Source organism: Melanostigma gelatinosum (genome assembly GCF_949748355.1).
Source record: "Melanostigma gelatinosum genome assembly, chromosome: 13".
Taxonomy (NCBI): domain Eukaryota; kingdom Metazoa; phylum Chordata; class Actinopteri; order Perciformes; family Zoarcidae; genus Melanostigma; species Melanostigma gelatinosum.
The window spans coordinates 19147431-19160024 of NC_136646.1; the positions used below are offsets into that span (position 1 = coordinate 19147431).

Consider the following 12594-nt stretch of genomic DNA (forward strand, 5'->3'; position numbering starts at 1 on the left):
ACACGTACCCCTATGAGAAAGACAAAGAGGATCATAGAGAATGATTCACAGCCAATATGTAGCAGTAAATTACCATTGCAAGGAGGGAGGAAGAGAGAGAGGGAGAGAGAGAGAGAAAAAGAGGTACGGTGGGATGAGGCAAGGAAGCAAAGCAGACGCATAGCATTGAAACTCGTTAATTTAAAGGAGCGCTTTGCAGTTTTTCTGCTTTGTCTCAGTATACCGGCTCTCCCTAATGCTACTGTGACAGCACCATATCTGCTGATTTGCTCCGTCCCTCAGAATTGGGTCGTAAATAGCTTGAAAAGGGTCCATGTGAGTCATCGGTTGGTACAGTCATCAGCAGGTAATGGAAACGACAGCCTTCTCTCTCTGTATTCCTTTCTGTTTATGAGCCTCCAGGTACAACGGAAAAGGCATAACGGGTACAGGAGGACTTGCTACACATGTGCTTCCTCGGTAAGGGGACTCCGGCAACAACTAATTGAAAGTGTCCACCGCAGCCTGAGAGCGAAGAGGCAAAGCATTGTTTCATTCAGCACCGCAGGGAGGCAATGAAATAAAACGAGAAAATAAGCATGACTGAAATCTCATGACCACATGGCATGTGGACATGGTAAGCAATAATTCATGTAAAACATAGGAAACAAGTGCACCAGCAATCAAGATGATAATTTACAACACACAGACACACGGGCTTTTTCACGAGCCACAAAAGAAATGTTGCTACACAGGTGATTCAAATGATTCGCTAAGTATTTCAATGTTTGTGTCGTAGTTGCATCAATGTATACATTTTTGTTTTCTATCAAATGCACAATGGTGAGATGCTGCACCTCTGATGCAGAATCTCTTAAAATAGAGTCAGAGAAATGACTTGAAAAGTGCCTGTTTATGCAAGCAACTGCATCAACGTCAAAGGCCTTCGCTACTCTATTCAACAGTTCCCTGCAGACTCGACTGCAGTCAGTCTCTTATTAGGCAGTCACTTGATGAATAACTGTCACACACACTGCACCCGGGTGTCCCGCTGCTCCTTCCTGTCCCCTTAAACACAACGTCATTGTACAGAAGCAGTGAAAGACTCATCTGTCTGAAAATGGCACACACCCACACTAGCTCTCTCTCACATACAAACAAACAATATGCAAGTCTGATGGTTAAAGGACATTGGGAAATGAATGACATCAGTACAGGGTCAGATACAGTAAATCAGAGACAGATAGAGGGATAGCCAGAGGAGCAGAGGGACTGATGGGAGGAAGAAGCATGTAAAAGAGCGAGGGAAGATTGATGGTTTGACATCTGCAGACAGGCAGAAAGCAGGACTGACAGGTGAGGAGGTGTGGAGCCCAGTTATTGCTTCTTCTGAGCTGACCCGCTGCACTTTGTCATTCTGATGGAGAACACTGCCAGAGGACAGTATGTTTGCGAGTGTGTTTAATGCAGGATCTCCTGCTTACAAAATACCCCAAAATACAAGCACAAGTCAAGGACAGTGTTACTGCGTGCATATCGGCATGCATATCAGGAATGGTTGCATGTGTGTACGCATGCAACGGGTCTCATTAATCCACATTTCTGCACATATGGAAATGATCTTGTGTTTAATAAAGGGCTGAAATTCCATGTTCATATACTGCATCACAATAGCGCATACAGTCGCTGACGCGCTTTATAAAGCATGCACTTCAACAACAAACTGCTTTGTGCGATGAATGAAGCCCTGTGTTTGTTTATGTCCATGAAAGTACATGCAAATGCATGTTCACGTGTGCATCCCTGTTGCCAATGTGCATGCACATAATCCGCTCCCGGACATCATGGTTGTGTGTGTGTGTGTGTGTGTGTGTGTGTGTTCAGGGTTTCAGGACTACTGAGTTTTACTATTCATTGGTTTTGCATAGCAATAGTTTGGTAAGTTTTTGTAACACAGTTGATGTCGGCAAAAATGTGTTTTTCCTCACAACACACTGGGCACTGAAACCCCTTGTGTGTGCATGTGTGTGTATCCTGTATGTTTGCTTATACTGTTTTCTGTATATTTTTCTCGATGTGTATACATACGGTATGTGTGCTAAAGAAGGTATGTGTCGTTTAGTCTTATTTCTACGTTCACAACTATTTGGTGCTTGCATCCAGTGTGAGTTTATTTGAATATGTCCCTCAAGTATTTTCATCCAACCCCTGGGGCCATGTTTACCAAGCATCTCAAAACAAGAACTCACTCCTAACGGACCCAGACTTCTCAGAATAATTTATCTTTTGGTCCTAATTTCATGCAAAGGAGTAAAAGCATTTTATAAATCAAGAATGGTAAATGTTACTTATCTTTAATTATTTGTGTCCACAAAATCTTAACATTTACATTTATATTTCAGAGCTTCAAAGCTGAGCTGGTTAAAAAACAAGATAATGAAACAAGACTGAGTAAGCCTGTTGGTAAGATGCCCTGACTGAACACAGCAACTAAACCATGGCCTTTTTCAAATACACTATGTATACTTCCACACCATACAATCAGTTTATATTTCAGTCTGACTGCTGAGTGGTCCACTGAATGTGCTGCTCTCTCTCTCTCTCTCTCTCTCTCTCTCTCTCTCTCTCTCTCTCTCTCTCCCTCACTCACTCACTGACTGAACACAGCTGTCAAGCCAAAGAGTCTCAGCAACAGCGAGGGGTACTGTAATGTTCGCCTGAAATGTGCCTAGATTCGTTGCTGGGCTGATTTTTTTTAAATAACATTGATAAACATGGTCATAAAAGTGTCCCTGTCTAGCAACATGGTTCCTAATGTGCCAATACTAAAGTGGTATTGTCATAAATAGATCCAGATGTTTATCCAAAAATATGGATGCCTTTGGTTCTGTTTCTGTTTCTCGAATTTAAAACACAAGGATGCATTTAATATCTTGAGCTATTGCCCTCATGAGGTGTATGAGTGTTTGTTTGTGCTGCGTATATATATATATATATATATATATATATATATATATATATATATATATATTCATTCATGTGTATTCATGGTGGTACCTCTTGTGGATGGCCCTTGCAATCTCTGCAGATGGGTGGAGGAGAAGAATAGTGGTGGAAGACAGAACCGGAGAGGTTGTCGATCATCAGCATCTCCCCTTCCAGTGTATCCTTGATCAGAAGAGAGACGCTGTCCAGCCATTGGCTCTCCTGGAACACATTCACACAGACACACACACACAAACACACACACGCGCACACGCACAAACACAAAGACACACACACGAGACGCAGGCCAGCAGACCAGTATTGCACGCAGGTGCAAACATGTGCACATGCGGACATGCGAGGACAAAGAACACGCAGGGAAATGCATACACCATAGTGAGGGTTATAAAAATGTCAGTGTGCACACGCAGGTATGCTTTTATGCTGAATGTACTCACACACATTTGTACACAGTCACACATGTGCATATTCACCCAAACCCATGTAGATCTCACATTACCTCAGCCTTTATTTCTAAAAATGATTCCATAAAAGTAAAAGAAAAGCATCTCAAACACGTTCTCTGTGTCAGAGATAATGGACAAATAAACGAGAACAAATCGCCCTCTCATACTTGCTTAGCCTTTAGGGCTAAACACGGCTCGCTTTTGATGAAAGGCTCCTCAATGATATGACTCCAAACCTTCATTAGCCAAGTAACACACCATTTTACAATCAAAGCCTTGAGCACTGAGAGCGGTGCTGATGATATATCACCTCAATTAGGCTGTTCAATACCTTGTTGAAACAATTTAAGATTTAAGCATTTGCTTTGTGCTCTGGGTATTATTAGGTTTAAAGCAATTTAGACTGAATCAGTCAGGGCTTTTTATGTGACTTAAATTATCCTTCCTTGCTTGAATCTCATCTGCCAGATTGGTTTCTCGCAAAACCAATCTGGCAGGAAAAAAAAAAGGAAACTACTTAAAAAATGATTTCTGTGTTTCTTGGCAGGTCACTGCATTTCACAATGAATTAGCTGCATTGTGCCTGACTGTAGCACATTCACAACAGCCAGCATAACTGTATTATATAAGCAGATATATCCCGAAAGGTACTGCGAAACAAGGTCACTCCTCTTCAATCCCCACACAAGCCTATTTTCATGACATATTGCTACAACAACGCTTATCGGACTATACTTAGATACCTTACGCAAACACACGTCTCTGACTCAAACTGTTATATTACAATCACTCACGGCTCGTGTTTTGAAAATGAGGGGGCTACGGATTCAAGAGATAGGTTACTGTACGCCTCGCACTATAAATATACAGAAATCATGGTGGTTTATGAAACTGTGTTTCAGTGCCGCATTTTGGCACGAAGACAAATCGTCAGTCAGGCTGACTCTGCCATATCCAGCTCTTTTAATACACGCATGCGTCAAAGAAACAAACATTTTTCTCTCTCAAACAGACAGTCCCAGGATAATCCATGAGGTGGAGAACTTGATATAAAATAAATGTTTGATTGACTGTGGTGGCCTCCATTAATAACTGTATTAGTGGGCAACAATGGGGCCCGTCTACTGGGAGTGGAAGTTGAGAGAGAGAGAGAGAGCTGAAATTAATTACTGCGTCTATCTGACTGTCACTGGCTCAGCTGTTATCACTCCTCTCTTATTCCCTCTTCCTCTCTCCCTCTGTGTGTCGACTTCCTACAGTGTCGCCTCTAGTCCCCGTGCAATATATTGCCAGTGTTTCACCATACAGTCGAAAATGACTTTTTCAGTGTGTATTATGGCACATTATAGAATATACTAGTTGTAGCTGCCATCTTTCTGGAGCTCTTGAATTCTCCATATATCACCAAGACTCATCCAATCTATCTGCACTCTTTGAGTATACACTCAAAGTTTGAATAACGAAAGAAATTTGACTTCAAACCAATATTTATGTTTCTAAATCTAGCGTCCCAAGGAAAATGATTTGTATTTGTTGGCGTAGCTACGCATAACATTATGACGATATGTGGAGATTCACGAAATAAAGCACCACGGGAGAAAATGTCACAATGTTTTGGTTCACAGGAACTATTTTACACACGCCCACACACACACCAACCCTAGAACCTGTGCTCTGAATAAATTGCATCGGTCTACCAGATCCCTTATTGCATCACTTGAGAGACTGAGAATGAGATAGAGAGAGAGAGAGACAGAGAGAGGGGGAGGATGATGCCAGTGTGTTCTCCCTGTTCTGCATTAAGTGTCTTTACTCTCACACACTGATGTGAAATGATCATCTCACCAATGTAACCGGTGCATGAGTGTCTGCAAACTCTTGCAGTCTCAATGTGAGCACTGAAAGGTGAGTAAAGCTGAAATGTAAACTCCATTGAGAAAGTCGTAATAGTTGTTCATCTCTCCTCGCTATGACTACAGTGAAACACAAACAACAACATACTTAGAATTGAAATATACGGCCTAGCCTTGACTTTTATCTGCCGAATATCACTTAAGTAGTTTACTTGAAATTTTGTAAATGCCTTTAATTCCAGCCTAATGCTTTCGCATTCACAACAACTGATTTCTTAACACAACTGCACTTGTACAATGTTGCAATTAAGACACAGCTTCGTGTCTCTTTCCCTCTTTCCTTCCAGCTCCCTTTTCTTTTTATTCCCTCACTTTGTGTAGATATTTAACCTTCCTCAGCCCTTCCTTCTCACAAAATGTGCAAAGGAAAATGAACAAAAGTTCAAACGAATGACACAAAGAGATTAGTTAAATGACGGCCGTCAGTTCATTTCCGTCAGTTCATTTCACAATAGGAAACGGAACAATGATTCCCACTCTCCCATGTCAGCACCATTCAAACACTGTACAGAAATCACTGCCATATTGTTTACCCTTTTGTATTCCTCCAGTTTGTGAATGAAATATGTTATTTTCTCTGCATGAACTAATTGATTGATACTGTGTTAAGAGAAGCAAACGGACACGCAGCCAGACAGAGAAACAGAAATGAATCCTCAAACGTAGAGATGTCTGTGTTATGTTTTACGTGCTTGCTTACTTTAAATTATCACGCAATTATTACAGCAATTTATATATGTTATAATTGTTTGCACGCATTAAGTCAATCAGGACTGCATTACGCTTTCCATAACTCCTTACTATATATATTGTAATCGGCTTGACGCATCCCTATTTGCATACCCACACATATACGAAATCAGTTAACAAACATAAGAATACTAACACCTTATCACACACTCTCACACACACACACACACACATAAATATACACACTCACTTGTGCTGGTGAGTACAGTGTTCGGCTGGAGTCACGGGAGTTGTACGCTCCTGAGTGTGCACTGCCTGCTGAATGAAGCATCCTCCTCACTCCTTCTCCCCTCTCTGCATATCCTCTGTCATGTCCCCCTGCTGTGCCTCCAGGTCCAGCAGCAACCAGTCCTTTATCCACCCTCCCACCCCCGCAGCTGGGGGCGCCCATGCAACAGAGGGTGCCCTGGGCCAGCTCCAGCTCAATTTCTGCATCCATCTCCGCCTCCTCTTGGGCCTCCTTGTTGGAGTCGTCCAGGTGCTTCATCAGCACGGCCACCACCACATTGATGAGCACGAACTGGGCGGTGAGCACGAAGGAGACAAAGTACATGGGCGAGATAAACTGAAGGCTAGGGTTGCAGGCATAGTCCACATCACCGGCGTTGTCCGGTGGGCACTCCCGCAATGTGTCCTGGTGTCGTAAAGGAAGAGGATGAGGGAAAAGGTCAGGACAGTGCTGGGTCAGCAGACGGAGAACAGGGGGCGGTCCAAGAGACAAAACAGATCAGCTAAAATGAGTACAAATGTTTCTGGATAAAGCTCTGTGAAGATACCGGAAAGTGAACAAAACGATATATTTCAAACAAATTGAATACAGCAGCCCTGCAACAACTTAGAATTACTTACATTTAACTTTGCTTAGGCAACAACAAAACATCCTTATCTTGACTACTGATAGCGGCAAAAAATGCAGAGAAGGAGAAAAGTCGAGATCTAAATGTCATTTTCGAATGCTGATAGCTCAGCCACACCGCCAAGCAATGGAAATTGGTATTCATATTAAAAATGTTTTAGGTAATGGACTGCAGCTGGCTCTTGTTAACAAGGATCTTTGTATTCATGACAACTTGTGTAATCATCATCCACTTAATTGTTTTGCCTATATTCAAAACAACAGGAGGCTTTTTCCCCTCTATTATTCGAGTGCTTTTCCACTCTGGTTAACATGCGCTCAGCGGAGTTCAGTCAGAGCAGAACCAAAGTGACAAGTGTTACCTGGAGGAAGTACACATATCTCACCCAGGCTGTGACCGCACACAACAATGTTAGCCCTCTGAGCTGAAGCTGGTCTTTTCTATTTAATTTGGCACGCCATTTACACACTTTGCTCCTCCGTCTCCCTTTTCTGCCGTCACTCCTTTTACATCTTATTTCTGTACATCATTTTGGTCTTTCTTCTTCCTAATCTCCATTTCCTCTCACATGCTGCGATGCCTTCCCCCTTTTTTCATTTGTTTCCCCCTGTAGTTTAGTCTCTCGAGAAAATAAATCTTAATAACTGGCCAGTTATTTTAACCCCTTTTCCATCCTCTTGTCTTCCCTCTTATTACAGTTCTATGGTGCCTCCTTTCTTTTTTACCTTCCTCTCCCTCATGATTTCCACTCGTCATTGCACGACTGATTACCACTCTGCCTCACCTGCTTCTTACCAAACCAAAGTAGGTCTACCTGTCTCACAGCCCAGGTAGTATTTGACAGCAACAATGACAGAGATTTACTCTGAGAGGTTGCATCTGTGGCCCGCTGGTTTGCTTCATGGCCCGCTACCATCCACGCTCCCTGTATCCAGTGTGTGTTTAATGGTCTGCGCCTGACGACGCGCACCAGCATAATCTCTTTTCCTCTCACAGCCCTTGGTGTGCGGAGGAGTGGTGATAGCTGCTGGTGGGAGTAGATGTGTGTACAGGGTAAATTGGTATTTTGTGTGTGTGTGTGTGTGTGTGTGATGAGGCACAGTCACTCCCCTGCCTATCAGTAAGGAAATCTGTGCTCCCGGTGCTGAGCAAGCACATTTCCTATTCATCAGAGTATCACAAGAGTGGCAGATAGGATGGATGAGAGATATAGAGAAGTTTTTTCTCTTGTATTTCTCAGACCACCTCTTCAATGATTTCTCGAGTTCTGTGTTTCAGTTTTTCCACCATTTAAAAACACAAATATTACATTATATTATCAGTAACTTTGTACCTTCATGATGCCATTCCAGTTGTCGCCCGTGGAGACTTGAAACAGGGTTAGGAAGGCCATGCCAAAGTTCTCAAAGGTAGCGTGACGACTCATACCCTCACATGGGTAGTCTTCATTGCAAACTGAGGATGAGAGTGAGATGGATGGAGGAAGAGAAGACGTTATCAGGTCACAGATAAAGACGACGTGAGAGGATAAAGAGAACATGCAACAGGAAGTGGGCAGGGACAACAAGAGAAGAAGAAGAAGAAGAAGAGGCTTGTGAGTTTGAGCACTCAACACTTAAACATTTCATTGCTCCCCAAAACTGCAGAGGCATGCGCCATTTCTGTCACTAAGCTGCCTGGGTGACTGTCCAAACAAGCCGACTCAGTGTAGACAGCCTGTTATCAAATCGGTAGCAATGTGACCAAACACTCTATTTGTCTTTGAGTTTATATCCCAAGATGATCTCTGGAATGGCCTCAAGAATCAAGAAAGCGACACTTGCATTTGCCACTAATCCTTTTCCTGCCAAGCTCCAATAGGAAGCAATGTTGCCACGGGCTGCAGCTGCAGCACACAAGGGGAATGTGACAGTTCAGAGGAAATATCTTCCAACTTCAATGTGGATATTTTAGGACAGTACTTATGTATCAGAATATTGGAGAGTGGGTTGATTCCCTAATGGCTGTCTGACTGCAGGGGAGAGAACTGATGAAAAGGAATAAAGGATGGAGAGGAAATAAGATTTTCATCATAAAGTTAATACATGTCCTCTTGCTTTTATATACACAAGTTGAGTTTATCAAAATGATTGCACCATAACTGGAAGACACAAGTTATTATTAATACTGGGACAGACATTGACATTATGCTTATTTTAAATCGCCTTACACCTATAGTGATGATGTATGGACAACGTGCTCTTCAAATAGAGCATAATCCTTTCATGCAAACATTACCATATACTGATGAAAGGAATAATCCAACGTGGATGAGTTTACGTTCATTACCACATGTAGAAAAATGTATATTTTGGTACATACCAGAAAACACCTGTTTCTCAACAGTTTTAAACCATCGAGTGTGAAAAGAAAATCCGTCCAAAACTCAAAATTCTAGATTAAATAAATGGATTCGTGGTAAACTGTATAATTGCTTAACCTACTTTATATTTAAAGTTCACACGTAGAGAAACAATAAGAGGTTTTGTTTGACATAACCCTTTGTAGCATTGGACTGGATGTCATGAGCACTCACCAAGTTCTCCAAATAGCTCTACTCCTAAGGCGGCGTAGATGAAAAACAGCAGCATGAAAAGCAGGCCCAGGTTACCCACCTGCAAAACACACACACCCACACACACACACACACACACACACACACACACACACACACACACACACACACACACACACACACACACACACACGAGAACATCTTACCATGCACAAAACCATTTGACAACATTCTAATCGAACATCTGCAACAAAAAAGTGCTACCTCAACAGTATTATGGCTGTGGTTTGAAGCTCTGGTTAAATTATATACTCAATATCAAATGCACAAGACTACAAGTTCTTTATTAGTGAACAGCAGTGGACAACAAAAAAGTCATTGATAATGGGACCTGAGATACATCAGCTGTAGGCTTGCTTGCCTGAATGTAATTCAACCCCTTTTAAATTGCTACTCAAGGGCATGTTGTCAAACACAGTTATTGAACACACCAGGAAGCAGGACATCAAATATAGGGTGGAAAGGTTGAGCATTAAAATGTGGCATATATTGTTTCTAGCTTGTTGCTCCCGTACCCTGCTTGGTTCTACAAACCATGGCACAATTTCCTCTGAGACTTTGATACAGCTGAACCCCTGATGCGGTTGTGATGTTTTGAGTTTGGGGGTTTGGGACTTAATTGGCTCAGTTCCACCACAAAACAGCATTCTGTTACCACTACTTAATGGTGATGATGATTTTGCACAGTAAACTCTCAGGGCACAATCTAATCCCATTACAGGGATGCTAAACCCAGTCTCCTGTTCACTCTCTTTAACACTCTGCGAACAACACTGCTCCACCGGGAATGAGGAAATGCACTGACAAATAGTTACTATAATTATACTCCATGAGTTCTCCAGAGAGGTTTAGATCCCTCCACCTGTTCTTCAGGGGAGAGATATTCTAACTCTGATGTTTACTTTGTAGCGTGTGGTTGATGAATAATGCATCAACATTACGGCTATAGGACAAAGCGTATTCTAAAGAGATTGCACAGAGGCTGCATTGCCAATAAAGTTTATTAAACAAAATATGTTGAGATAGTTGCAGGGAATAGGAGCAAATAGGAGCCAAGTCAAACGACTATGACTGAATTTAGATTACCGGTACATTAAATTGAACTAGAATGAGATATTAGAGCAATATAATTAGCATCTATTCAATTATCTTAAACTCAAGGTTTAAAATATTTGCTTACGTGTCTTCCATCCTTTGAAATGCACTGTGATGCCAATTGTTAGGAGGAAACCAGCAAAAACTACTGTTCACAAAAATTGCCTGATGTGATTCACCTGGTCAATTCTACACTTAATCAAAGAGCTGCAGGTGGTGCTGAAAAATAACCTAATATCTGCACGCATGTAACACAACAGAAATGTTTCGCGCCATCTGAAATCGAAATATGAAAGTTTACTTTTGATGTAGACAAATATGCCCCATTACATGGAGCACAGTCCGGTGAGTCCATTTGGACTGAAAGGAATAGAGTTAATTGCCATACAACCTTTCATTTGGAGCGCTGTAATCATTCTAAATGTGACTGTACTGGGGTTTGCCTCAAGTACATCTCCAAGTTAGCGCTATCCTGCATGGTGTACTTAATCTCTGCTTCATAATGGCCCGAGTCTATATGTGGGATCCAAGATGAGGATGAATGCACTTTTGAGAAGTTTTACTGGGAAGGATTTAATGGTGTGTTCTATGCAGATACGTATATAATACTAATTTATGCTTTACAGGATGAAAATAAACAAATGTATATAATAATAGGTTACACTACACGGGATGAGAATAAATAAGAACTGCAGATATATCATAATAATTAACCATATACAGGATAAAATAAACATGAGCTGAAGATGCACAATAATAACTTTCACCATACAGGATGAAAACAAACAGTAGCTTTATTAGCTTTACTTTAACGAGATAGCTTTTGCACAAATGTCCAAAAACTTTGTTTTATTAGTTTACATTTGATCCATTTTTAAAGCTAAATACAAACAGTTTCACAGGACACAGCTCTGACGCCTTCCCGAGCACATTCCATGTGGGGTCCACATCTCCCTCCGGCTATTCGGTTTCTCAGCCATTCCCACCGAAGACATAAAACAACTGGCTCGACTTTAGTACCAACATGATATACGCTATTAGTGTGAGGGAATGGTGAGTTGCAGCCATTTCGCATTAGTTGGGGAGGAGAGGATAATGGAGGACGCTTGTGGGTAAAATGACTTTGTCTTGCTGCGTCTTTGCGACAACAAGCCGTGAAAACGCATTTCTCTTAACATGCCAATGAGCTGTTAAGCTAACTCACCCATTTAGTCTAAATGTATGATTAGTCTAAATGTATGGATCCCTCATTACATCTCTGTGTCCCGTCACGTCCTATTAGACATATACACTTCTTGCATTCACATCATGTCAAATCTCATCAATTATTATTCTAGCAGACGTCGGCCCCTGTGTGCCGTGATGGCATCATTCATATTTATTGCCTCCTCAAACCAATATCAGTGCATTTGCCTGCTCCTTTGTCGGGCTGTACAAAGCCTCGGTTGAAATGTCGATACTGTCTTCAATATCCAATGTGATGTAATGAAGAAATATTGGCAGCCTGCCATTTCATTTTCACAGTGAAATACAGCGTAATATCACCTCAGATTAATCTCTCTCGCCAGGTGTAGCGCTTTCACTCTCACCCTTTCAGTACCTAAATATGCACACACACACCCATACAGAGAGAGACCTCTTGGAAATGTTAAATTAGCCTGAGTTTTAATTACCTCCCCTGGTGCCCTTGGGATATAGCAAAGGGCTAAGTGTTAATGAGAGGGGATCAATAGAAAAGAAAGACAAGGCATCTGCTCTCCCTCACCTCTGCCTGCCCTCCTTTCCTCTCACCACCTGTTTTCGTACCTCTGATGGTGAATGGGTCATACTGTGTGCACGCGTGTGACTGTGTCCCTGCATGTCCATACATGAGACTGTATACCTGTATACTGTCTTTTCACCGAACCTGTCTGTTATTTGTAGAAAAAGCTCAA

General features: G+C 41.8%; 1 protein-coding gene across 1 annotated transcript in view; it reads right to left on the minus strand.

Moving 5' to 3' along the window:
• The window catches only part of cacna1ia (calcium voltage-gated channel subunit alpha1 Ia), a gene marked incomplete at both ends in the record, with an annotated part of 94892 nt that overhangs the window by 5319 nt on the left and 76979 nt on the right, over positions 1 to 12594 (minus strand). Inside the window, 4 exons of the mRNA XM_079281056.1 lie at positions 3037 to 3186; positions 6285 to 6728; positions 8285 to 8406; positions 9527 to 9605. Of these exons, the coding sequence (XP_079137182.1) occupies positions 3037 to 3186; positions 6285 to 6728; positions 8285 to 8406; positions 9527 to 9605 (795 nt within the window). The remainder of the gene's footprint in view (positions 1 to 3036; positions 3187 to 6284; positions 6729 to 8284; positions 8407 to 9526; positions 9606 to 12594) is intronic.